The sequence below is a fragment of the Cnephaeus nilssonii genome (genome assembly GCF_951640355.1).
Source record: "Cnephaeus nilssonii genome assembly, chromosome: 3".
Taxonomy (NCBI): Eukaryota; Metazoa; Chordata; class Mammalia; order Chiroptera; family Vespertilionidae; genus Cnephaeus; species Cnephaeus nilssonii.
This window is the reverse complement of record NC_137074.1, coordinates 66,291,460-66,319,418: the sequence shown is the minus strand read 5'-3', so window position 1 is coordinate 66,319,418 and position 27,959 is coordinate 66,291,460. Positions and strand designations below refer to the sequence as shown.

Genomic DNA, 27,959 nt, shown 5'->3' with positions numbered 1-27,959 from the left:
GCGAGCCACCCGGGAGGCAGCTTTGGACTCTGCACCCTGGGGTGGGGTGTGTGCCGCCTGCTTCCCGCGGGCTTCGTCCTCCTCTGCCGTCCATGGAAGGGGCCAGGCCCCCGTCGCCCGGAGACCAGCTGGAGCTCTCGGTGCTCGAGGGGCAGCCGGACGAGCAGACGCCTCTCAATGGAGCCGCTCAGGTCGTCCCCTTTTCGGCCGAGGAGCCCCGTCCAGCCCCGGTAAGGTCTCCCTGGCGCCCGCGACCTCGCCCGAGCGCGCTGGGATCCGGGCTCCCCGCCAGGACCCGAGCCCGGCTCCTCTGTGTCGGGTTTCCAGCCCGCTCCCCCGGTGCCGCCGACCCTGGGTGCGGGGGGTGTGCGATGGGAAGCCCTCAGTGGGCTGGACCCCGGAATGCGCTCCAGCCCGAGCCTGCCCTGGCCCCTCGCAGCCCCCTGGTCCCCACGGAACTTTGAAGAATCCCACCTAGGAGGTGTGCGGCTCCTCTCTTCCGAGAGAGAATCCCCAGGGAAAGAGATGGTTTTCAAAAAAGTCCTGTAACTTTTAGTGTTTTTTTCTCAAATAGAGAGAACTAGAGCGATAGATGGCGTCTTCTCCTTTTCTCCAGAACCTCCTAGATTCCCTCGTTCCTACCTTGCTGCTTTCTCCCAGTCCTCTTACCCACCGCCCACCCAGCCTGGCGCACAGCCCCTACCTGCTAGCCTTCCTCAGTGCGGCCACTTGATTTCACAGCAAGAGAGATGGGAGCGTGGAGAAAGCATCAAGAACAAAAAGGGCTAGGAGTTGGAGGTGGAGTATAAACTTGCCCTGCTCAGTGGAAGGAAAATAATTTAAAAGGTTTTGTCCCAAAGAATTAGACTGCGCCTCATTTGCTTCGGCTTTATTTCAGTCTCCAAGAAAGTCCTTGGCAATGTTTTGGCTGAACTCCTCTGATTCAGCCCTCGCTGTGAGGGGAACATTATTCATTCTCATCAAACGCTTGTAAAACAGCAGAGACTTGGAATTCCCAGCCGTGTACCTCGTGATTAACCTTAAGACTCGCTTGAGTTTTACTGGCTACGTGGAACTCCCCAGGCACATGGTTCCATCCGGGTATTCCTTCTCTGCTCCCCCACTCCCACTCTGGCTGCCCAACTGTTGATTTCAGGGATAAGCAGGACATTCAAACGGTGAAAGCATTGTTTTAGCTTCCACACTGATCCCTGGAAATACGGTAAAGTCGGCTTTTACAGTTGCCTAGAGGTACCTTGAAGAGTAATTTGGTGCCTTTTAGTTGAGCACCGCTGGAGAAGGGAAGTTGGAGGAAGATGGTTTAATCCTGTGCAAGTGGCCACAGCTGTGGGCATGCTGGGTCAGTCCTCCAAGGAAGTGTCAGGAATGGGAACTGGGAATACTTGCCTCATGGTAAATGGACCCAGGACAATCCAAAGACTTCATGGTTTGGGACTGAATCCAGAGATCTGAGTTCTGGCGACTGCTTCACAGCTGAAGGATGTGTCCTGGGGCAAGGCGCTGAGGTCTGTTTTCCCAGCTCTCCAGGGATGGTCATGTAATGTGGCTAACCCGGCTTCTCCCCAGGCCTGGCCATGCCTTGGTGAAAACAGTGGAGTGGAAGAAAATGCCAAGCATATGTAGGGTATGCTGTATCAGTATTTTAGAATTGTTTAGCACCTCCCTAATACAGATTGCTCTTTCATGTTGTAATTCAGTAATTTTCAACCTTTTTTTTATCTCATGACACACATAAACTAGTTACTAAGATTCTATAGCACACACACACACACACACACACACACACACACACACACATATATATATATATATATATATATATATATATATATATATATGCCAATCTAACAAAAAAAAGTATAATTTTGATTTATTCACACCAGATGGCTATTGTTGTGTTGGCTATTGTCAATTTTTAATTTGACCATCTAAGGGAAAAGAAGTCAGTGCCCCTGACTAAATAATCAGATATTTCATGTTTTCAAAATTTTTGCAGCACACCTGTGTGCCTGCTGTAGCACAGAGGTTGAAATCGCTGTACTAGAAAATTCCTCCGGACTCAGGTATACACAGATATCCTAGACTTCCTTGTGAATTTACTTTGTAGGTTACCAAATGGGAAACTAGTGGTGAGTGACATAATGGCATGAAGGTGAGGGGGTTACATGAGCACTTGGAGGACATTCTAGAAATGCACGAATGGGAAAAAACAAAACAAAAAACTTTTTATAAAGGGAAAAAAATAGAAAAAAAACCCTTATCTAATCTTTCTCTTTGGTTCTATAGAATAAGGTTGACGTGTATTTTAAATTGAAAAATTAATTAACATAGAGTTCTTTAAAGTGTTGGGTAGCACAAGCACAAGATTCAGACTTTTAAGAATTTTGTGTGTGGTCTTCTTAAACTATATGTTAGGATTTCCAATTTTTTAAAAATATATTTTTATTGATTTCAGAGAGGAAGGGGAGAGAGAGAGGGGGGGGGGAGAGGGAGAGAGAGAGAGAGAGAGAGAGAGAGAGAGAGAGAGAGAGAGAGAAACTCAATGATGAGAGAGAATCATTGAGCATGTACCCTCACTGGGAATCAAATTGTGACCTTCTGGTTTATATATTGATGCTCAAACATTGACACACTGGCCAGGCTCCAATTTTTTAAATGTAAACTCAAGTCCATGCATTTTTATTAACCATATGTTTTGTACCTATCATGTGCCAAATACTTATCATACATAAATGTGTTTAATTATCACAACAAACTTAAGAGGCAAATGTGAGTATGTCTTTTGCTTTGACAGATGAAGGAACTGAGTGAAGAACTTGAGACTCAAGTTCACTCAGTGGTGGCTCTGAGATTTGAACTCAGGTTTTTTAGGTCCCAAACCTATGCTATTTTTGTTGATTTGTTTTACACAGCTAGATATATACCAACATATAATTTAAATATGTAAATACAATATATGAGTTGTACTCATTTATGTGTAACAACTTAAGTTCTATATTCCTTATTTCGGTCAGTTCATAAATTTACAGAAGTTTATTTAAGAATTGGGGAGCATATTTGGAATGATGGAGTTGCAGGTGGATGGGCAGAGGGGTGAGAAGTAGGGAACAGCTTTAGATAATTGGGAAGAAGACATTCCATCTAATGGCTATTTTTCTAGGTTGAGCTGAGAGAGTATCAAAGGTGGTGGAGACAACGTATTTCCCTTTCTTGTTCTGGGTTTGGGGCTAGAGGGAAAGGAATATAAGTCACTGAACTTCACTTTGTCTGCCTGCACTGTAAACATGGCAATATGGTTGGGTCAAAAATGAAAAAGAAATTATGGGTAATGGAGTGAGACTGTTTTTTTTTATGGCTCATTCCAGAAGCTCTGACCTGTTTCCAAATACAAGTCCCAGAGACATTTTAAGAAATAAAAACATCATCATCATAATAATAATAATCCAGTAATTGATCATTTTGAGGCAGGCAAGACTTTATATAAACAGGCTACCTGAAAATTAGCCCCATTGCAATGAGTGGTTCAGAATTTAGGACAAGAATCAACTGGCTCCTTTGTGCTTGGATCAACAAGTGGATTAAATCCCACAATGAAGATCATAAAATTCAGTTTCCTGCATGCTAGATGTCCCTAGATCTATGCAATATCTGGCTCTGACTCAGCCAGAGAAGAAAAGATTTTTGTACCCAGGAAATAGGTAGCCTAGCCATTATTGAAGGACTCTGTGTCATGTGTTTGGATTCTTATCTGAGGAGGGATGTGAATGTCTGGGGAATGTTCAGAGGAAAACCACACACATTCTTCAGCCATTTAGTGCCATCGTAGAATGTAAGATGCAGTTTGCAAAAATCTCCAAGGCACCTTGCAGAAGAACCTGCCTGTGGCCTCTCCTCATGGCCTAAAATTTGGACGAGGAAGCCAGTGAAGGAGGCGGTGCATCTCCGTGATCGGGGTTTGAGGGGAGACTCGATAGCACAGGTAGTGCACACCTTCTACATCGGAGACTGTCCACCCTCAGGGCACAGGGGGCTCTCCTGGGGACACCTGTGAAAAATACTAGTTCCTGGGTTAGTTCTAAAGAACAGACAGCTGGGAAGCACTGCACTCTAGTGTCGGGTCAGGAGTGGCTAACAGACTGTTTTATATTGACTTTAAGTCTGTGAAGATTAGTCACGCAAGGGGTAGTGGGCTCTGCCGTAGGGCTGATGACAGACAGGTTCGGGGCCAGGCTGTGGGATGGAAGCTTTGGGCTGGACAGAAGAGGCGTTTCCTACAGACGAGGGCTGTATAATTCTGAGCTGACTTCTCCCAGGAAGTCACAGAACTGTGGTCTCAAACCACCAGGGTTCTAGGTTTACCGCCTCTAAGGGACAGCACAAGTGAAGGGGCAAGAAATCACAGAGGCGCGCTGATGCACATTCTGTGACTCACTTGAGACTCGGGACCATTCTGCTCTCATCTTTGTGGTCCCGGCTGGCCCATGTCTGGGGGCTCTGTAAACAGGAAGCTATGTTTTTGTGTCCTGAACAGTTAAAGGTTCCTTGCACTGGGACGTCCCCCCCCCCCCCCCCCCACGGGCCTTATTGAGCCCTTGCCTTTGGTGACTTTGGAGCAGTTCTCCGCCTTCGGGTGGAGATGAGATGTGGCTTTGTCCCTGGACTCCAGAAACACCCCCAGAGGGTTTCCATCTGTTCAGATAGTCCCAGGGCATCTATTGCTCCCTCACCCTTGATCTGTAGAGCCAGCGTGGAGTGCACTTGGGTGCTCCAAAGTGTGACCTCCACTCTAGAAATTCTCAAGATAACATTCTTAACATTTTTGGAGCCCTCTGTAACTCAGCAACACTATGAAGTGCCTGTTACCTGTATGAGGCACAGGAGTGGGACGCAAAAACAGGGAAGTTTAAGAGCCACCCTTCCCTCCATGTGGTTTCACTTTACCTAGGAAGATAAGGCCAGTATCTGTTTATATTTGAACATGAAACCAGACAGGGCAGCGGCAGGTGAGCTGCGTGGACAGCTCGTGGACTGGGGCATCTCTCCATGGGTGCGGTGGTGGGGAGGCCTCCACCAGGAGAGATCTGGCCTGGCCCCTGAGGAGTGGGGGCGGCTTCAGAGCAGAGGTCTCAACCCTGGCAAAACAGTTGGCTCACTTTGGGAGGGTGAAAATCATAAGCTGGAGCACGCCCCCGCCTTCCTACACCCTGGTCCCCTAGGCCCAGGTAGGGCCTAGGTCTGTGTAGTTTAAATTCCTCATCAGGTGATTCTGATGTGCAGCCAGGCTTGGGAGCCACTCATTGAGAACGTGTGAACTATAGTGGACAGACAGTGTCCTTTTCTGATGGCCACCACCAAAATCCTGATGGGAGAGATCTGAACAAGGTGTCAGTCACTTCGAGAGCGAGCCTCTGGAAGCGCTGCTGCTGCTGGTGGGGCAGCGGGACACGCAGTCATGATTATGCCCATTGATTCAGGTCCTAAGGTTTGTTAGCAAGTGCTTCATGTACATGGTTTCTAGTTTTTACAACATCCCCTAAAAATAGATTTATTATTTATGTTTTACAGTTGGGGACATTGGGGCTGGAAGTTTTAGTAGCTTGCTGATGGTCACCGGACTTTAAGTGGTGTAAGTGGGATTCTGATGCAGAAACACACTTTTCCCCATGATATTCCATTGTTTCCCATGGTGTCCATGTGGGAATTACTGAACGGCCCAGTGGGAGAAGAGTCAGGGGACCTTTTAGGGGCAGGTGGCAGTGCTGGGAGCGGAGGAGCCTGGCTTGTTCATAACCTGGAGCTCTGCACAGTGACACAGGGCGGCTGTGGACGAAAGGGAGAGCACACCAGCTGTGCAGTGACACTCAGCAGGGATTCGTCCTGACCAGTCTCTCTGAGCTGCATCTTTGAAGTGGGCTAAAGCCTCCCTTGCAGGGCTGTTAGGATGAAGGGAAGTGGTATTGGCTGTAATTATTTTACTTGACCCCACACTGTGCCTCACTATGCCCGTTACAGCTTTATTTCCTGGTGTCTCTTCCATCCTCCCCTTCATTTCCCTTCTCATGCCCTTATTACATAGAGTCTGGGTCACAGCGGTAACCTTTTAGCTTTTTCTTGGTGTGTCCACTCTAAACTATACATCACCTCTTTTGAATCTTTCATTCAGCTTTGTGTTCCAGAATCTGCAACAGATCCCCAGTACACCCCAATTAAGTACAAACTGCTCTGGCGGCATTCAGATCCCTCTCAAATATTCTTCAGCCTTTCACTCTTTCTAATTTTAACTCTCATTGCTTGCCCCTGAAACCTAGAAATCAATCAGCTGAGGCTCTTGGCCACTTCCTTTATGAACCAACACCAGGGATGCTCTTTTGTGGCTTTGAAATACTTTTCTGTCCACCCTTCAACATCCTGTAGGTTGCCCCCCCTCAGAGTCCCTAGGGCATTTTTTGCTAACTTTTCTGTGAAGTTCCATTCTACCCCTTTGTAAACTTGATTCAGTAGACTGTAGCCCCGTGAGGTCAGAATCCCACTAGCTTCACTTCTGTGTCACTGGCCCATATTAAGTATTCAAACATGCTTGTTGAAACCAAAAGACTAAGTCACAGTCTCCCTCTGCTTTCCAGGCTAACCAGAAAAGCCCTTGGAGCTCCTGTAATAGGACTTTGTTTGGGAAGTGTAAACTGTGGATGGCCATCGCCTTTATTTTCCTAGGTTTCATTGTAGTGATCATCATAAGCTTATGTCTTATTGGAGGTAAGAGGATTTACACGTGACTAAATTGACACATTTTAAGAAAACTTGTTTAATGCTTATGACTTACACTGAAATGGTATATGTACTCATTGCTATTTCATTATTTATAATTTGAATTTAAAACTGGTGTGGAATATGTTATATGGGTGGGAGAAATACATAATTCTTGTTTTGTTGTTTATTTTATAAGCTCCAGAAGAAGTATGGAAACCACTGTTTTACTTTAAACTTTGCCAATTGGATCTTGAAGATTTCTTACATTTTTAACTTATTTAAACACTAATAGATATATTTTTGTATCTCTAAACCTATTTGGTTGCCCAATTTCTTATAGTTTCTTTAGTAAAAATAGTTATTGTACTTCACCTTATATAGCTGGTTTATGATTATCATGATAAAATAATGAATAGTGTATTTGAAAATTTTAAAAACTTGATAGAACTGTGTACCTGTAAGCTGTCATTATTTGAGCTTATTTTGGACATAACTGTATTGTATTTATGTTGTATGTATGTACAAAACAAAAACATGATGCTAACTGTATGTTTCACATAATTATCTCATTTTAAAATTATTTATCATGAATATAAAAAATAATGTGAGATCAGATTTTTCTTTGTAGTCTTGTGGCCTACCCTTTAAGATTCTAATGTATTTTGAGATAATTTTTCCAATTTATTAAAAATTATTTATGAACATTTAAAAAAACTTTTAAGTTAAAGTATAATTGACATATCACATCTATTAGTTTCAGGTGTACAACATCATTATTCAATATTTATATACATTGTGACATGATTACCACAATAAGTTTAGAAGCTTCTTTTTTTAAATGACTGCATCGGTAGTCTTCCACACCATTTTAAAGTCTTGTAGGTAGTGTCCAATTTTTTATGATTATCAGTATTAAGGTTTTTATGATGCATAAAAATAGCACCCTCGAGTGGGCAATCATTTCAATTCAAAACAGGACAGAAGAAAACTGTTTTTAGTTATATGTGTGAGCGATTGTAGCGGGAGGGAACTCTCTGAGGTGGGATACTCTTGAGGGCGATTCAGTCCCGTGAGGATTGGGGTTGAGTCAGGCTCTCCACAGCAAACCTGGTCAGAGGATGAGTGCAAGAGGAGAACCCCTGGGTCTCTCTGGAGGGGTCCTGGGAATTCTTCTCAGGAACTGCATTTGCCATTCACCTCCAGCTCTCCCCCCTCCCAATCCCTTCAGATCCTTTCCCAAAGTTGTATGGCCCCTGAAGGAATAGGAAAACATTGATAACATGTGCCAACCTCACATTGACAGCAGTGTTTACTTACTTAGGACCATGTTTACTTACTTAGGACATTGTTGAGGTGGGATAGATCATTCTTGGAGGCCATAGGCTGGTTTTGAGGTGGGGAGAAGTTAATAAGAGGTGTTACACCTCTTCCATCATGCTGAGGACAATTGTTTTTGTGTGAGCATTGATACTCCCTCTTCCCATCAACTCCCACGTGTGGATGTGGAAACTGTAGTTGAGTCACGTAGCCTTGTCCTATCACAATTAGCTGATGCCATCCTAAAAGTTGACGGATTTGTCTGTTGGCATCTGGGGTGGATTTGTCTGTTGGCATCCGGGGCCCAAAACGAAGGTTGATGCAACAGAGCTAGGTGTTCAACATCCGGGATTCTAAAGTGCAAGACTCACGAGCTGTCTTCCGTTCCCAAAAGTTATCTAGTCCCTGCAGCTCATAAAGAGCAATCTGCAGAGGAAGGGGTTCTAGTTCCCTCAGCAGTTTCTCAGAGGACATCCAAGTTCACAGGATGGTATTTGGGAAGACCTTTGTAACACTTGTAGTGCAAACTTCATTTTCTATTTTAGAAAATTGTATTCTTAAAATGTTAATGCTGTAAGAGAGATTTTCAAACTTGTGCTATTTTTTAAAATCAGATAAATACTTTTATTTTACTTGGCACCTCAGGGGTTTGGGCCTGTGGGAGAATCAGGATAGACAGTGGAGGTGCAGTAGGTGCAAAGGGGTGGGACAGGGCTCCCCTTTGTGAGTCTCAGCCTCTCCCTAAGCAGCTCTGTGGGCACTCTGGGGTGACAATCTGCAAAGATCAGCCATTGCCTAATTGCCAAGCCCTTTGATAGGAATCAAATACTTGTAGAACTTCTGAGCATTCTGTGCAAAATGCTGCTGTCTGGGAAAAGGGCATTGTCTGGACAGAGACAAAAGCTGTACCTGGGTTCATCCAGGTTCAATAAGAAGTGAGGTTCACCGCGAACTACATTTGCCATTCTCCTCTCCCTTCCCTTCCTCTCAACTCCGTAATCTCATGTCTTAGGGCTCTGTAGTTCTCAGAGTGAGGCTCGGTGGCAGAGGTGTTAGTAACTATGGAGTTGGAGTGGACACAGCAAGGGACAGACAGTACACACATCCCAGAACCCAAAGGGTAGCTAGTTGGGGAAGAGACAATGGAGTACCGAGGGTGAGGCGCTGGGTGGGGAGGTGGATCTTGTCACTGACATTGTTAAGAATGCCAGCAGAGCAACCTATCTAGGGTGGTTTTATTATTGACTCTCTGCAAATGGTGCACCCCTTATTGTCTGCATCTGGGGTGGGCTCTCCTGCCACTCTACCTGTGGCACGCCATTGAAGTAATGGTAAATTCAGGGTCATGGCTCAGCCTAAGGTGCGGAGCCGGGGCTGCGTGCACACTGCAAAAGAGGAGATAGCACGCTCACAGGCTCACTGTAGACAATGAGATCATTTTAAATAAAAAGTGTTATGAGCAGGGCCCAGAAATCTTATTGAATTCACAGGTCTTTAGGGAAAAGGTTAGTAATGGATTCTCTCCTTCTCCCTAAGGAATGAGCAATTCCTTGGTGTGAAGAGTAAAGGGGGAAACACACACACACACACACACACACACACACACACACACACACACACACAAAACCAAAAACCAAAACCCAAAAAAAACAACAAACTTCCCCTCTCTCTAAGTCATCTTCTTTCTGGATAATTTGGAGAATCAGTTAAGCATTCTCAAGGGTTCTACTTTCTCGACTAATTTTCCCCAACCAGGGAGGAGAGAGATGCCGAGTAATACCTTTCTAATGAAACTTTTCTTGGTTTGGGCAAAATATTTAAAATGTTATGAAAACCAAACTGTGACAAGTAAATGGATGCTTAGAAATATGATTTAAAGGTGCTCAGATTTAATTCTCTAGGGATCCTTATGTGATACCCCACTGCATTGTGGATTTCTAGCTGACCCCTGTGCTCTCTAACATCCAGGCTTTTCAGTGAGTAGGGATGCTATGGAACCAACAAATAAGCGGGGACTTTCCAAGTGATGCTGTACTGAGTGGATTTATTTTGCCTGTGAGTTGGGAAAAAGAGCTCCATTTTATGATATTACAAGGTCTTGACAATGCTCCCTGGTGTTGGATGACTCATGGGAAAATCCCAAGAGACAGCATTAGAAAACTCCGAGTACCAAGGTCCTTGGAGGTAGGACCATGATAGCAGGTCTAATACTTTGAAATTTCTTGGCATTTTCACCTGTTCCTCTTTCCCTCAAGTTGCATAGATTTATCCACCTTCCCAAGACTGACCCCTTCACCTGTGTTCTCCTTAGAATCCTTGCCAGCTGGTTCTGACCTGTGGACCTTCAGAATCATCTATTTCTCTCTAAGCTTCCTCAGGCTCTTCTCAACGTGGGCCTCTTCAAATGTGCTAGCACCATCTCTCCTTCAAAGCAATCTTCCACCAGAATCTTCTCACTTCACTTGGGTGTTTTTTCTATTATTTCATTGGCAAACTTCTAGAAAGAGTGGTCTGCATTCAGATTTGACTCCTGTGCATTCCTAGACCACTTGTATCCTTTGGCTCCAAATTGTTCTTCCCAAGGTCACCACAATTGTTTGATCATGAAACCCGATGAATGGCCTCTCTCCCATCCCCTGACCTATTTGCATCCTTCAGCTCTGTTAGCTGTGTTGTACTCTTCTGGGTCTGCAGAACTCCTGGGCTTTAGGTCTCCTGCTCTTCCTGCCTTTGGCCTTCACATGTGGTGCCTGAGGCTTGTATTCAGCTGTCTTACTTTTCACATTCTTCATTCTTTCCCTTGAGGAGCCCACCATGCATTTGTCTAAATTTAGGCTAATTCTTCAACCCACTAGGCCTCAGTTTCCACATTAGTAAAATATAAGTGATTCTGAATCTGAGTCTGCAAATGTACTCAACCCTACTATTTACTAGCTCAGTCGACCTGAACAAATATGCCTTTTCTCTAAGCCTCAATGTCTTTGTTTTAATTTTTTTTTTATTAATCCTCACCCTAGGATATTTTCCCCATTGAATTTTAGAGACAGTGGAGCGGGGGCCGGGGGGGGGGGGAACAGAGAGAGAAAGAGAGAGAGAGAGAGAGGTGGGAGAGACACATGGATTGGTTGCCTCCCTCAAATGCCCCAATTGTCATTAACTTGCAAACCAGGTATGTACCCCTGATCTGGAATCAAACTCATGACCTTTCTGGTGTACCGACAGACACTAGACAAACTGACCAGTGCTCAATGTCTTTATTTTAAAATGAAAACATTAATGTTTAACTCATAGGGTGATTTGAGGATTGCATAAGGAAATATATGTTAGCCTTGTGTCTGTACATAATGCTGTACATAGTAGCCACTATTCTTCCTGTTACTTGATATTTTGGAACATTTTTTATTTCTTCTTCTCATCCATATCTAGGTAATGACCAAGTTTTGTCAATCATTTCTTAGTAGTGTCTTGATAGCAACTTTCATCATTGACTACCCAGTTACTGCAAGGCACCATGCTTCATACTTTATGAGTGTTGGTTTGCATCTTTACCATCACCTACAATGTATATGTTGATGTTTCTGTTCCAGAAACTGCTTCAAAGTTCATTTAAATGACTTGGTTAGATCACATGGCTAATAAATAGCTGAGCTGGGATTCAAACTAAGTCTGGTTAACTTTAAAGTCAACTCTATTCCCACTATCCTGGGTTTTCTCTTTCCTTCCTTCCTCTTTGCTTCCCTCCTTAATTCTCTTCCTTCCTTCCTTCCTTCCTTCCTTCCTTCCTTCCTTCCTTCCTTCCTTCCTTCCTTCCTTCCTTCCTTCCTCCCTCCCTCCCTCCCTCCCTCCCTCTCTCCCTCCCTCCCTCCCTCCCTCCTTTCTTCCTTCCTCCCTTCCTTCCTCCCTTCCTCCCTTCCTTCCTCCCTTCCTCCCTCCCTCCTTCCCTCTTTTCCTTCCTTCCTTCCTTCCTCCCTCCTTTCCTCCCTTCCTCCCTTCCTTGCACTTCCCACTGCTGTCAATCAAAATCTCTCTCTCCCAATCTACTGGCCTCTCTGCCTCCATTCTTTCTTGGTTCCCTTTCATCTGATCCGTCACCACCCAATTTACCTCCACCTCCTTCCTGGGAGACATTTAACAAGCTCCATTACCTCCTGCAGGCACCTCTCTACTGCCTCATTTCTAATATTCTAACCAAAGAGCTGGTTTTGTGTACCTACAATTGTATTTTATATGTTTTAAGCTTTTTTTTTTTTAAAAAAAACCATACATAGTTTTCTCTACATGGAAGGTGCTGCCCAGATGAAGTCTCATTAGTAACATACAAGCTTTGCTGACTGCGTAAAACTATTGCTATTGTTGTTATTTTAACTAACATCTATTTAGCCAGGTCTTGGGACAGATTCACTATTCAATGATACAAGTTAAATATATGTCATTAGAACTATTAATATTGGAGATGTCTTTTCAGATGGCATCTCTTCTCAGGGCCCTTGAGTTCAGCAGTTATGTGAATTCTGTATCTACCCCAGTGCTTTCCCAGGCACTGATAGCTCCTTTGGAAATGTGCACGGTGGGTATAGAGCTCAAAGATATCCACTACAGCATTATTTATAGCAGTGGAAATCTGAAAACACTAAAAGATGTAAGAAAATGAGCAAGCCAGTTATGAACATTATGCAGCTATTAAAATAATCTTTGCAAGGAATTTCAAACACATGGGGAATGGCTTTCGATATGTTAACAGCAATAACAACAACAAAAGAATGAAGACAAATAACCAATGACAGTAGCAAACAACATAAGCAGGATACAAATGACCTTTTCATTAAGATCCCAATGTATAAACCCCTTTTTATTACAGAATTTATCAATATCTTGCTTTGCTACAGATTCCTGTACATTGCAAGTTTTCTGCTATTGTCAGACAAAATAATGTAATGAATGACTTACAATAAATAAAGATGCATGGGTATTTCCTGTGTTTGGGGTCCCCAAGATCTACCACTAGATTCAGTGAGTGCTGGGAGGACTCACAGGACTCAGCATGTAGTTGTGGAAATGACTATGATTTATTACAGCAAAAAGATATAAAGTGAAATGCAGGAGAAGCAAGTGTCCAAGAGTCCTCTCCTGGTGCAGTCCCACAGGACACACTTCATTCCTCTTACAATGCGTTGTGTCACAAGCTGTGAAGTCTTTCCATTAGGGAAGTTCATTTGAGACTCAGTGCCAGGGTTTTATTGGGGTTGGTCACATAGGCAGCCTCTGCCTGGCCCTATTAACATTCCAGACTTCCCAAAGGAAAGATGTTCATCGTAAGCTGCATTGTTTGTACAAAGAGTTGAGGCACAGTGAGCCACACTTATCAGGGAATGGTGGGAACCTTTCTGAAACCTAAGTTCCCAGAGGCCAGCGCACCAGCCTTGCGTAGCTGGGCCTTTCTAAGCTGGCAGTCTCAGCTGCTCTGTCAGCTCTTCTCTGCACATTCCCTTGCTCCTCATGTCTCACCTTACCAGACTGTCTCAGGGAGTAAGTCCCAGAATTCTTCCTTCTTTTCACCCGCCCTCCCATCAGAAACACTGAATTGGTTCCACTGGGGTCTTTTCTAAGTCCAGTAAAAGAGCCTGATTATGTTATTTTTAAAGCTTGGGAATTGAGAAAAACGTCTATGGCAAGTTCCACCCACCTACACCTTTCTCAGGGTCAGAGAGGTGGTCTGTGCGTGGGCTCAGGTGGTGAGGCTGAGGCAGAATTAGGATCATAATTAGCACCGTGAGTCCCAGCTTCTAAGCTCCTGGCTCCTGACTTTGTGTGCTTTTCCTTTGGCTCTGACTGCATAAAAATCAGTTAGCTCAGTCATTAGAGCACAAGCAGCCACACAGAACTCATTGTCCTGTTCACCCCGGGGCTGAGTGCAGTTTGGTTTCTCTTCTGCAAACAGAGCGTGTCAACATTCCTATCCTGTGAGATGTATTCTGGAGTGATGACTTTATGCCCATGTCTCCCTGGGAGATTTCAAGACATGGGCTCACGTGCTCACATTCAAGTCCCCCTCTGTTCTGGTCCATGATGATTCCTTTGGTCATTCCCTTTCCCTATCACCCATTGTTCGTCCCCCTGTCCTGGCTGTCCCCCAGCATCTGCCTTGACACCTATGCACATAGCTAAGCTGCAGGTTCCGTTTAACAAAAAAAAATTCACGTTCTTCCCACTCCATCCCACTGGCCCTTTGTCCTTTCCCTCAGTCTGTGTTCAATGGAAGCTGAGATCCCTATGGCATAAAACAAACAAATAACATGTTTAGCATGATGGAGGGAAGACCCTGTCTTTATTTGGTTTGACCAAGAGGGGAAAGCATTTCTGTTCATACTTGCTTACTCTTGCCTGGCTTTATCCTTGACTAGTGCTCCTTGTTTTGTTTTGTTTGTCTTTAAAGTGTAGCAACCAATGAATAAGTTTATTACTTTATGCATATGTGTTTTTTACCTTTTCTTTCCATCCTCCACTCTTTTTAGTAACTTACATCGATGAAGATGAAAGTGAAATACTTGAGTTAACATCAAATAAAACATTCTTGGTCATGCTAAAGATTCCAGAGGAGTGTGTTACTGAAGAGGAATTGCCTCACCTGCTCACGAAAAGGGTAATGGGACCTTATGCATTGTTTACTGAGTTCAAACATTAGAATATGGATTCTGCTACAACAGTAGGCATAGAGCCGCAGAGTAAGCAGCTTCAAGCTTGGATATTTTTGGTCTGAATTTTGGCAGAAATAGACACTTATAAATGGACTTTCTGTCATGCAAAACCAGAGGGAAGAGCTGGCCTCCAGTTGGAGGGAGGATAGTTTTGTTTCTTCACTCTGCTCTTACATTTGATTTAATTGTAGCTTCACTGAGGGTCTATGACGTGCTAGACCAGTGGTCGGCAAACCGCGGCTCGTGAGCCACATGCGGCTCATTGGCCCCTTGAGTGTGGCACTTCCACAAAATACCACGTGTAGGCGCGCAAGTACAGTGCGATTGAAACTTCGTGGCCCATACGCAGAAGTTGGTTTTCGGCTGGGGCGAGTCTATTTTGAAGAAGTGCATTAGAAAAAGTGGGGGTGTCGGTCGCATGTAGCTCATGAGCCGCGGTTTGCCGACCACTGTGCTAGACCGTATGTCAAGTGCCAGGGCCACAACCTCTGTGCTGTTAGTGGGGGCTCACAGCCCAAGTAGGGGAAGCAACTAGATAGTACAAAACGGTGTGATATATTCTATTGTCGAGTTGCATATAGGGTGTTTTACAACCACAAAGTGGCGGGGGGGAGCATTTAGACTACTGAGGTGGAGATGGAGACTTGGAAGGCCTCCTTAAGGAGGAGATTCTTGGGATGAGGGTCTGCACAGCAGTGTACTGTGGCCTCCACATGCTATGTGGTGGGACTTGCAGAGGTGAAGCTGAGCAGGAAAGGTGGTTTTCCTACTCTTGGGGAAAGCACTAAAAGATTTTAATCTGGAGGTTGACAGGGTCAACTTTCATTTTCACCTTTCTGTGTAATGGTGAAAAAACACTGCAGTAGAGTAAGGTAGAAGCATTGTGGTAGGCCAGATGAAACAGGGGGCCTTGAACTAGGGTGATGTCAGGGGGAAGAAGGAAGATTCAAGTGAGACTTAAGAGGTCTTCTCATTCAATAAGACTTACTGGCTGGTTGGGTGTGGGAGTGAGGGAGAGTGTGAATGTGGCCCTGTGGGTGAATGTGGCATGATTTATGGGGTGGGAAGTTCAGGAGAATGAGCCCTCTGTGAAATACGGGTGCTCTGCAGCCTGACCAGGAGGGTTGGTTGGGGCAATCCTGGTCATCCTGTCAAAGACAGGGTGGTTCACAGCCAGACCCAAAAGGTTTCGATAGGAAAATCCAAGCAAGGCCAGCCTGCTGTCCCTTACCCTCTTCTTTGCAGCGATAGGTTGAACGGGGCGAGTCCTCTTCATTTGGCTTCCATTTGACTCCGACCAAAGCTCCTGAAGGAGGCGCTTCCATCTCAGTCGCCCCTGAGTCAGCTCTGAGTCCCCAGGGGATAACCTCGATGGCTGCTTTGATCACAGGAGTTTGTGCTCTGGGAAGATTATCTGGGTTTCCCTTCCTCCTCCTTTTCCTGGCTTATATCTCCTCTGCAGCGCCCTTTTCCTCCCTTCCTTCCAGCTGCTTCCGGAGCAAGCTGCAGAGTGAAGAGCCTCTTGCTCCTTTCCTCTTGGTTGCTTTTTAAATTGAGGGTTTGCATTTGATGAGCAGAAATGAAATGAATCGGCAACCACACATGTCACCTGTTACAGGCTGCACTCTCTATGTCAAAGGGCAATGGATGTTAATCATTCACCTGAGACCCATAGCTCTCACACAGAGCAGACATGAGCAAACTCTGGGAGTTTTCGGCTTATCACTGTGTAGTGGCAAAGGAACTGAGGGTGCTTTCTGGGCCAACGTCGCAGGCCTCTGAGCCGGTTTCTTCTCTAATCAATGAGAATCACTGAGTTCTCCCTGTGTACCCACAGGTGCATATGAGATGCATAGAAATAACCTTATAAAATATTTTTTAAAAGTTATCTGATTTGCAGATGATAAAAGTAAGGTGCAGTGAAGTGAAAAGATTCCTGTCCCCTCCTCCCCCCATGGCTTCCTACTCAAATATGTTCAGGATAAAAAATGAGGAACTTGGAGATATCATTAATTTATTGTCAGGTCGAGAATCTCCCTTTCTTCCATTAGGCCAGCTTCCAAAAGTTTCTGGAGAAGGAAGTAAGTGGGAGTGTATATTGGAATGCTATGTCCTCTCTTTTGCTTTATTGTCTTGCGTTTGTGAACACAGTTTTCCTAGCCCCTTGTCATATCTCACCACCTGAGTGTTGTCTTAGGGTTGGGGCCATTTCTCTGCTAAAGTCAGCCCGCTAGCTATGTGCATGTGCTGGAGGCAGGAGTTAGCATGGCACCTATGATAAACTAGGAGAGAGTATTTCTCTTACAGTATTCTGGAAGCTGTTTTTTAATTAGCTACTAAGCCTGACTCTGATAATCAGCTCACTAGGCTCCTAGCTCAGTCTGCACCCAGCCTCATAGGCACAGTATGGGAGGCCCCAGAACAAGGAGTGAGGAGCACCTCTCGCCCCCACCCTCCCGTTTTTCTGGGGGGGTTTTTGGCCCAAAGTAGATAGTGTGGTTAACAGCTCCCAAATATATAAATATGTCCTAATTATAGCAGGGGACTATGCCACCTAAGAGAACCTTCCAGTGGACACTAAAAGTGATCTAGTATACCACTCCATCTCTTAAAATTTTATCTTGAATTTTTTCTGAAAGCCTACTATGTACAAAACACTGTGCTAGGTCTTTAAGATTAACAAAGGAAAGAAGGGAGTAAGAGAGGGTGGGAATAGAGAAGGTTGGAAGGAAAGTGTCAACATGAGAATGTCCAAATTCTTAGATAATTTTTATGAGTTTATTTGAGCAAACTGATATCATGGCAGGACACAAAATCTCAAATGCTCTCAAGAATGACTGGTGGTTTCTTTTACACCATGGGAATTAAGGAGGGAACATAAGGAAGATTACATGAAGGTGTGAGAAAGCAAGGCAGGGAAATCTCTGTGATTGAATTACAGAATAGTTAACAAGATTATATGCTCCCTTGTGGATCTGAAAAAGAGGAATACTCCTGGCATTTCAAAGGTCTGTTAACCAAGATGCCTAGATGCACAAGAGCAATGGATAGAATTTGCTTACAGCAATTTAAAACAATGTAAAGCACAATGTTATACTCTTCAAACTGGCAAAAAATCTAAAAAAATGGTAACACTAAGTACCAGCAGGGCTGTGGGAAATGGATCATTTCTACCTTCCTGGGAGAAGAGTAAGATGAAGAGCAATTTGGCAAGATTGCAAGACTCCATTTCTTGGCAGTTCTTCTCATATGTGCAAGAAGAGAGGCGCAGAGATATTCAAGGGTGATAACTTCAGTGTAGTTTGTATGTAAATGGGAAAGTTGGTGCAACAATTTAGTGAAATCTGTGCAGGAGTTAGGAGTTAGAGTGAAAGGCCTTCATGTAGATGTACCATTATGGGTGAATCTCAAACATAATTTCGAGTGAAAAGAAAAACGAAGTCATAGAAGATTGTGTAGATTATGGTGCATATTTTATTTTAACAAAACACAAATTAAATTATGTAGCACTGATTGCACCAGGATGTATTACATTTATAAAAAACATGCATGAGAAGGAGACATGCCCTCTTTAGGACAATGGCTAGCACTAGGCGAGAGAGGAATTGTGTGTAAGAAGAGTAGCTTAGTTTGTTCTGTCTCTTAGAGTGAAAGGCTGAACTAGATGTGGTAAAATGTGAAGCAAAGAAACCTGGGTAGTGGGAACATAGGTGTCATTTTTGGGGATGGCAATATTTCATGCATAAAATAAGAACTCCATTATCTTTGCAATTACACACCAGCCCCAGTTGGTCCCATTTTCCAGGGAAAGTGCCCTACCTGTGGCTTAGCATGGCTGTTTCTTCTTACAATGAAGCTCTCAAGAAAGGAGTAAAGCCCTTGTCCAGTGATGCGCCAGGCCCTGAGTGGCCTGCTCTGCCGTCTCCCCAGCCACTGCCCTGTTCTCTCCTGCCCGTGTTCTGTGGGGTCTGGGTGGACGCAGGCTGCAGACCACTCTCTTCATTAAGGCCACAAAGTGTCAGTGCAATACATAGGAGATGTTGAAAATCCCAGCCTGATCACATGATCCTTATCAAATGAGATTCTTTTTCGTGAGTGTGAACTTGATTTTCAGTTGGTGCTAGGCCCACCTCTGTCTGCTTCTTGACCCAGAGTCTCTGGATAAGTTAGTTTCTAGCTAGCGGTGAATCCCCTTTGTCTAGGAGTACTTTTGCTTTGTCAGGTGATAGGCAATAAGATCCAGCAGTCATGTGTGTGGTTATTTTACGTGTTCCCGTTTGTTTCAGCTCACAGACGCGTACAGCTCATCCCCATCTCTGAATCGTTATTTTACTTCAGTGGAAATAATGGACTTCAGGTAAGAATGTGGAGAATCTGGAAAACTACACCACCATTTACCTAGAAGGACCTCCCAAGTCACAAAGCACAAAGAGAGCCAACAATAGAATTGTAGAGTGTCAGTGCTGGGCTCAACTCCCTTATTTTACAAAGGAGAAAAGTGAAGCCCAGATTAATTAGGTAACTTAACAAGGTCACACAGAAGAGAGGAAAAGCCAGTCTCAGGCACACCATTCCTGTTTAACAGAGAATGCGTAAATGAGCTAAGGGTAGAAATAGAAATAGATCTCAGATAGTGATGTGATGCAAAAGATAGAAGCCATGTTTGACTTGTGATTTTGAGGAACACAAGTAATATAGGAGTCCATGTTCCTTGTGTAATATTAAAAATATAAAGACATATACTACTACAGGGAAAGTAAAGGGCATATGTATATAGAGAAGTCATTTGATTATCCTTTTGTATTGTAGGATAAAATTTACCTGACTAAGCTTTATCATCTACTATTCCTAAGATATCCCTGGAATGTGATCATCAAAGGCCTTTGACATTTCTCATTTTAATCATAAACCTTTGGTATTAAAACACCAATAGAAAATGGAGAAATGCATAATTAGGCCTAACATGCTTTCCTCCCTGCACTTGCCCCAATTTGCAACTCAAAGACTGAGCCAGAGTTGAGAGCCACCTAGACTGAAGGGCTTTTCCAAGAATCCAGTCTCCTATTATGGCTTAAAGGTCGTGGGATTGTATAATGGCTTGGGGTTGACACCGGGAAAAACTCATCAGAAAAAGGAGTGAAACATGGCTCAAAGTCTGAAGACTTACTGTTACAGGATCTGCCTTTAAAAGTTATTGGAAAGAAAAACCCAAGCGTTTTGGTATTTTAGATAAAGAAATTCTGTCTGGGAAACATTTTTTAATATCTAGGCAGAGTTTCAGCAGTGTTGAATTGAGGAACAAAAGCCATTGCCTCCAAAGCCGCAGTTGCTGCCTGTGAGCAGGAGACAGCCACAGGCCTGCAGACATTTGTGTAGACACAAATCCTGACCTCAGTCCCAGCCCCCCTCAATGAAAACCTGGGAAATGCCCATTGGTTTATCCGCTGCTGGACCCACTCAGGTGGTGGGCAGATGAGGCAAAGCCCACAACGTTCTCTGCTTCCCTGAAAATCCCTCTTCTCCCCTCAGAATTCAGCCATGTGTACATTCACCCCAAGACTGACTTGGTAGAATGACAATGGGACCAAAGCTCTCATTCAGCATCTGGTCTGGTCTTATGAAAGCCAGCCTCTAGTCCTTTCCATAAGCCAACCCTTTGCTCATGGGCGCACAGGCTGGCTGTGAGTCAATATGTGACCATCCTTAGCGATAACTAGAAGGTAAAGCACAGGGAGTACCTGTAAACTAGAGTTGCTGGCTTAGAGTTTGAAAGGACAGTTTCCAGCCTGCCTGTAGTGGCGTCCTTGAAACTGTTTCCCCAGAGTCTGACTGTCATTCACTTAAACCACAGGGTTTGGCACATTTCTTGGCTGTTTGTATAAACTTGTCAGCCACGTTAATGTTAAGGTGACCTCTGGCCACAAGAGGGAGCTCTTTGCTTTTCCTTAATAGGGGCAGCACTCACTTTTGGAACTGGCCTGTCTATAAAACGCCCTAGGGCGAGAGTCTCAGATGTGGCTACCTTTTAATTATTTTATTGCTTGCTCTTAATCTGGGTCATCTTGAAAGTAATAGGATAATTGTGGAAAACCTAAACGTTGAAGTAGCATTTAACAGATAATATAATCTACTCATTAACTGAGAATAGCCCTGTGATTATTTTTATTTTGATAATGGGAAAAATTCCTTAGGTCCCCTTCTTGAGAGCATATCGCTGGCAGCCTCAGGGGTGGAAATGGGACAGAACAAGTTTCTTAGTTTGGGGTCAAAGCAGGGAGGTGTATGGTACAGGACTCGGGTGGTTGGAACCCAGGAATGCTGCACCCCTGAAGGCAGGGAGCTTTGGGCCCTACCTTAAACACTAATGAAATGGCTGAAACAAATTGCTCTGACTAACCTGCACTTGTTGGGGCAGGGAAAGGGGTGCTGTGTGAGCACATGCAGAAGGGAATACAGGAGGAGAACAGGGCTTTCCTGGCCTGCCTGGGGGGTCAAAGACTGGAGCTGGGGCAGACAGTGGGCCCCGGGCTCTTCCTTGACAGTCGCTGGGTCCCATCTCTCCCTTCAGTGGCCTCTCTCCATGGACTCTCAGGGGCTGTGTTCTAAGGGGGAGGAGGGGGGGAGGGTCACCGGAATATTCTGTGGAAGGCCCGTGGAAGAGGATTCTTCCAGGACAGCACACCCTTTGCTATTTTGTACTTGGAAGAGCATGAGGAACTAAAAGAAGAAATGTTATTGCTAAAACCAGTTTCCAGACTTGCAGTGCGATTCTGTTCCATTTGACTTTCTCTGTTTAATTTGCCTTTCAGAGAGGAAAATGCCACAATAACCTACCACCTGCAGTTTGGGGTCCCGTCGGAAGATGACGGTTTTATGAAGTATATGATGAGTGAGGAGTTGGTGCTGGGCATTTTGCTACAGGATTTCCATGACCAGAAGCTGTCTGGCTGTGAGACTCTGGGGCTTGATCCGGAGTCCCTGTTGCTCTACAGTAAGTCCAGCACGTCAAGAGGACAGAGTTGGGATGGTAAACAAGTGAACCAGACTGGGGACAGAGGTTTCGGGTTGATTTCTGTGCAGGTGATGTTCCATGTTCTGTGGAGGTTACACAGTCCCTGTCCTCCAGACTGAGTAGTTGGGGAAAAATCATGGAAAAAGTAATTACTAGTAAACTATAAAGATGAGGATTGCTGAAAGTTTCCTTGTTGTAGTTCACACACATGCTAAGCCCCATACTCCACTTCATAATGTCATTAGTACAGACATATCTCATTTCATTGTGCTTTACTTTATTGTGCTTCACGGATGTTGAATTTTTTTTACAAATTGGAGGCAAGACCCTTTACTTGCAAAAATATTTTTATTTGCTCTATTGTGATTCTCTCTTTATTATGGTGGTCTGGAACCCAAAGCACAGTATCTTTGAGTTGTGACTATACTCTTCATGGAAACACCATGGTTTCATAAGAGAAGTAAGTGTTAAACAGTTTGAAATAGACAATATAGCTCAATCATTGAAATATTATCTCACTTGGCAACTTATCTCTTCTTCTGTTGAAGGCGACTGAGTTCATTAAGAAATTAATAAAGAGGTATAAAAAGGCAAATTGACCTATTTCCTTAGAAAAGCATAATAAATCTACTCATCTACTTTTAAAACTAAGAACAAAACAGGGAAACTGATGTTGTTTAATAAGCATAGACTATACCCCGCTTATCAGGATAACTTTTCTGACAAGACTTGGCAAAAGGAAGGTGGGGAGGTGGAATGGCCACAGCGTTGACATGTCCTTCCATGTATCTACTGAAGCTCTGGCCTTTCTCTCCATCTCTCCTCACTTCCTTCCGAGTCCTCCCTTAGAGATGCACTAGCTCTCCTTAGCCCCAGAGGCCAACAAACAATCTTGGGTGTCTCATTTTCTCATGGACCATCCATTAGAAACACTCTCTGCACATTAGCAGTAAATACTAGTGGAAAGAATGAAAAGGCAAATAGAAGAAGACGTGTAGCACCAGGCACGGTGCCAGCAGCCCAGTGTCAGGCGAGTGGAACAGAGAGGTTATAAAGCACTCGTGGGACTTCAGCATGACAGTGGGCACTTAGCATGATGGCTGAAGGTGAAGTAGATTAATCTCGGCCTAAGAACGCAGAAAGTTTTAGCAAGCAGTTCTTAAAACTTTTTATACCCGCCCCCCTCCCACACACACACAATAAACAGAAACAATGACATTCAGAAGGCCAAATTTCAGTTCACTGGGAAAGTCTCATAAATGGTTTCCTCACAGAGCATCTGGATAAATAAAGTGTGTCTGTGGGCCAGGCAGACAGCATACATGTGTGGAGTGGAGGGGTTATGCACCCTCTACAAGAATTTTCGAAAGAAAGAAACCTGGGCCCCTCCTGTGTAGAGGTGAGGGGGGGGGGGGGCGGGAAATCTACTCTGCATGAGGTGCGGTGGCCGCCTGCTGTGGTGACTGGCCTTGATTTTCTGAGCCCTCTCTGCACATACTGTGGTTACCAGCTCTTTCCAAATGTAGGAAATGTAGGTGAGGGAGGGGGGAGGTGTGTGAGAAAGGCTTCAGAGGATTGTGAGGTTAGGAGTATGATAAAGGGGGGGGGGGGGGGTGAGGTGTTGTTGATTTAGAGGCCAGAGGACAGCTCAGCCGAAAAGCCTCAGAGACATTTCCCAGTCGGCCTCTGCCTCTGGCCCCAGGGATGCCATGTATGCCAGCCAGTTTCTGCTCCCCAGGAGATTGTCCTTTTTCTCTCAATCATTTCTTCTGGGGAATCCGGTGACCCCACATCCATTTCCCATAGCATGCCTGAGCAGCATTTCAGCCATTAAATATTTTCAGAACTATGGCTATCAGGCCCCTCTCAAATGGAAGGGTGGACAGTGACCATTTGGGAAGTGAGGAAAGAAAAAGACAAGAGAAGGCAGGTAGGGCAAGAGAGAGAACAAGTGAGAGGTAAACTCTAAGGAAAGAGAAGAGATGGCTGTGGCGGGGATAGGCGAGGCTCCTGGGAGGGACCAAGTGAAACCCTGTGGGTGCTTAAGTCAGTTCCCCATGCTCACATGATCCAGGGGCTTGGCGGGTTACCCCCATGCCTGTGATGAGCGGGGCAACTAGTTTTTCATAAAGATAATGTTTTAATTCTTCAAAGAGCAGAGATTCTTAACATTTTTGGGTTTGTATACCCCTTAGACTCTAAGGCTTAGAGGATGAGGGCAACCAAGTACCTTCTCCCCAGAATAAAAGGCACACAACTCCTCCCCCTACACGACATTTTACAATTTCAGGGATTTCAAGGACTCTCCGAGGCCAGTCTGTGGTTCCTTTTGGGTTCATATGTGTGTACTTTAGAGTCAGAACTTTAAATTAGGCTCTAATTTGGGTTTCTGGGATATTTTGTGCGTATTTCTCATTTTCTGATTTGGAAATACAATGACTATTTGACCTAGCTTCAGGCATATTTTAATGCCTTATAAAAAATAAAAACTTTCCTTACTATAATAATCAGAAAGGATTTAAAATATATATATATATATATATATATATATATATATATATATATATATATATAATTTTATTAGAATTGACTTGACACATATTTCACAATAAGTTCAGTTTATACCGGTCATCTCATACGGTTACTGTAAAGGAACAAAAATGCAACTGAGTAAACTTAGAGATCTAAATGGCTTTATTGGATGATTCATGGATCTGGAAGCAGCCCATCTAGTAAGCAGAGAGGTGCTCAGAGCCATTGTAAGAAATAGAAAGTTTTTTTAAGCAGAAAAAGGGCGGGGCAAGGAAATGAAAAGAATGGGCTTTGGGCAAGCTGACCTTCCCTCACGGAAAGACAGGGGGTTTTATCAGGCAGGTGACCTCACTCTTGCTGACGAGGAAACTCCAGGCTGATTGGTTTTCAGCCTTTTTCTGAGGCGGTAAGTCTTGGTGGGGCTTAGTGGAAGTGACTTCATTTTGAGTCTGTTGCTTTCTTTTTAACAATGAGAAACTTTTTCCTTGTGACAAGAACTTTTAGGATCTACCCTCTTAGAACTTTCACATGTACCATACAGCAGTGTGAACTACGTCATCATGCTGTACATTACACTCCAGTACTTACTTATCTTATAACAGGAAGTTTGTCCTTTTTAACCGCCTTCACCCAAATTATCCCCCACTGAACTGACAATCTGCTTTCTTTTGCTATGAGTTTCTTTTTCTTTCTTTTTTTAATTTTATTTTAGATTCCACATGAAGCGAGGCCATACAGTCTTTGTCTGACTTATTTCACTTAAGCATAATACCCTCAAGGGGAAAGGCATTTTTTAAAATGGATCAACCCTTCCCTCCCCTGTCTTTGAGCTTGTTCACATTATGTACGGGTGGGGTCCCAGTCTAAGGAGTAGAAGTCTGTTTTGCAAATGTAAAACAGTGGCTTCATTGGGACTCCAGTATCTATTTTGGATCTGGGTTAGTTATTTTGCACAGGTTTCTCACATGTGAAGGAGTCAGTTGGTAGACTGAGGGCAACAGAGGCAAATCCGGGTTTCTGAGAGGGTGGAGAGGACGGGGCTCCAGGCAGTGAGGACAGTGAATCGGGTTTGCAGGTTTTGGGGGGTAAACTGATGAGCTGGTTCCTGGCAGAGGAGCCAGAGTGAATCCTATCCCTGGGACATCAAGGGAAACCATTTTGGCTTTTCATAGATTCTCCAGAAAATTGGAAGAGTTTAGGCAAAGAGCACTAATCCTCATTGAGGGCAATTTTGCACCCTCCTCCCCTCCCTCCAGGGATATTTGGCAATGGCTGGAGACATTTATTTTATTTTATTTTATTTTATATTATTTTATTTTAAGAATAGTTTATTGATTTTTAGAGAGAAAGGAGGGGAGGGGGAGAGAGAAACATTGATGTGAGAGCACAACATTGAATATCGACTGCCTCCTGCATACTTCCTACCGGGGATCAAGCCCACAATCTGGGCATGTGCCCTGACTGAGAACCAATCAGCAACCTTTGGGTGCACGGACGACTCCCAACCAGCTGAGCCACACCAGGCAGGGCTGTCTGGAGACATTTTTAGTTGTCACTATTGAGATTGTATGTTGGTTATGAATATCTAGTGGTGAGGTCAGGGATTCTTACAGTGCTCTCTGCTACAGAGAACTACCCAGCCCCCAGTCAACTGTGAGAAGCCTGTGGTGGAGCATGAAGGGCTTTCTATGTAGTGTCCCAGGTCCTTGCGTGGGCACCACCCCCTTAGCCAGGCCGGCTCACACCATTTCCCTCATCTGGATTTCTCATGACACACTGAGCACCTTTAAAAAAACCCTGAAAATTTAGAGGTATTTTTATAGTGAGATCATGAAAAAGGACTGAATGTTAAAATGTCCTCAGTATCCAAAAGGCCTCATCAAATGTTATTTTTCATGAATTATACCCAAACAAATGAGCGAACAATGTGGTATTTGCCTTTTGGAAAGGACTCAGTGTTTGTGTTTGTGTGTGTGTTGACTGAAGAGGAAATTTCCTGTTAGGAATTTACTATATTCCAATTTTATACAAGTATATATTCAAACCAAATAAAGTCAAATGAAACTATGGGTGTTTAAATTAATCATAATTCTTAAGCACTTAGCGTCTTTTGTTTGTATTTTCTTTTCAGAGTGAAGTGGTAGAGGCCGGTCTGTGTCTGAAGCAGTGTTCCCTGAGCTATGGGATGAAGATAATGCATTCTAATTTACGGAAAACATACTGTGAATTAACTGGAAGAATTTGAAATGATGAGAGGGCTAGGCATGGTCCTTTTTCTCCTGATTGTGCACAGAAGGACCTCCAGCAAAACAGCAGGAGCCGCCCTGGTTCCACTGGTGGTAGAGGCAGGAAACCAGATGGGGCAGGGGTGACGGGGTAGCTGGGTGGACCTTGCGGAGTGAGGTCACTGCTATTCTTGAAGCGCTACCTGTCCCCACCTCCATGTGAACACTTTCTCTTTAGTGCTGGGGTAGACTTTTGGGCAGGATCCCGCCAGCCTGGGCTGTTGGAGAGGCGGCAGCAAGGTGAGGGAGAACTGAGCCAGGGGCTCACTGAAATCCCCCTCCCACTCAACATTATATTTAATCTACCTCTAAGCAAGCCTGTGAGGATAGCGAGGGCATTTAAGACCAGAGCAGCATGGTCATGTGTCTACCTTCATGACCTGTAGCTGCATTTCTTATCAAACCAGCTGTAGGCACATCATCCAGTGTCACCGTGTTCTCAGTAGCTGCAGAAAGGAAATGTTCTTTTAAAATTATTTTGCATCTCCTCATTGTTCCTGTGACTCCTGAACACCTCTCTTAAAAACATGATTCCCTGTGAGTTTTGAACACTCTGCTCTCATTTTGGAGAGTTTTCCCATGTATCTTTTCACAACCTTCCATCAGGGAATCATTAAGAACCCTCACCGTCTGCTAGAACTATTACACACTGGCTTTTCATGGTCCAGTGTTATGGCCTTCTAGTAGGACTCAGTGTCTTCAGGCTTTGATTGTAGATCTGATGAAAGATGGTTTTGAAACAGGAAGAACCACTCTCTGAAACAAACTGTTATAAGCTTAACGCCAGTTCATTTAACAGGGTGGGAGAATATTGGTAACTGGCTCGGAAATTTGCCTGTCATGAGGGATCAGAATATTTGTTTTCTCGGGGAAATTGCTGGGAATTTTCCAGGAGAAAGAGTTTGTGGTCCTGGAATGAGAGCTCTTTAGCCTAATATCTCAGTTAGGTTGACCTTAGGTGGAAGTTAGTATGGGGGCAGCTGTGTGTGGGGGTGTGTCTGAGTCTTGTCTCAGGTAGATTTGCCTTAAGCTCTTTAGGACCCAGGACTCTGGATAATGTGAAAACTTTCCTTCTTATTGAACTAGAAGATGCATTTATTGTAACGTTGTCTCATTTTGAGGATAGTTCCGCAAACTAGCAAAACAGGTGAATTATCCTTCTTCCTCTTTATTTTTTACATGTCAAGTGTAAGCTTTAATGTATTTGTACTTTTTAGAAAATAATGAAGACTTTTCATGGAAAAGGATTTAAAAATATTTACAATAAATTATTTTTGCCCTCTGTGCTGTCCCATTTACCTTTGCTTCATTGATGTCAAGTCTCTAGGGCCATGATTTGGGTTGGTGTTT

At 44.1% G+C, this 27,959-nt stretch overlaps 1 protein-coding gene across 1 annotated transcript; it reads left to right on the top strand.

The window, feature by feature from the left end:
- On the top strand, positions 1 to 27,893 carry LOC307097410 (TPA-induced transmembrane protein). Its single transcript, XM_079767435.1, has 6 exons — positions 1 to 230; positions 6,645 to 6,774; positions 14,598 to 14,725; positions 19,067 to 19,137; positions 21,590 to 21,771; positions 26,456 to 27,893. The coding sequence occupies exons 1-6, from the start codon at positions 93 to 95 to the stop codon at positions 26,458 to 26,460; spliced, it is 654 nt and encodes a 217-aa protein (XP_079623561.1). The 5' UTR covers positions 1 to 92; the 3' UTR covers positions 26,461 to 27,893.
- Positions 27,894 to 27,959: the final 66 nt, after the last annotated feature.

What these genes read in the sequence shown, in the direction of transcription:
- LOC307097410 (XM_079767435.1), top strand. Translation starts at nt 93, where the DNA reads ATGGAAGGGGCCAGGCCCCCGTCGCCCGGAGACCAGCTGGAGCTCTCG. An exon ending in AAGCTTATGTCTTATTGGAG is followed by an intron (nt 6,775 to 14,597) that starts GTAAGAGGATTT and finishes CACTCTTTTTAG; the next exon opens with TAACTTACATCGATGAAGAT. An exon ending in GTGGAAATAATGGACTTCAG is followed by an intron (nt 19,138 to 21,589) that starts GTAAGAATGTGG and finishes TTTGCCTTTCAG; the next exon opens with AGAGGAAAATGCCACAATAA.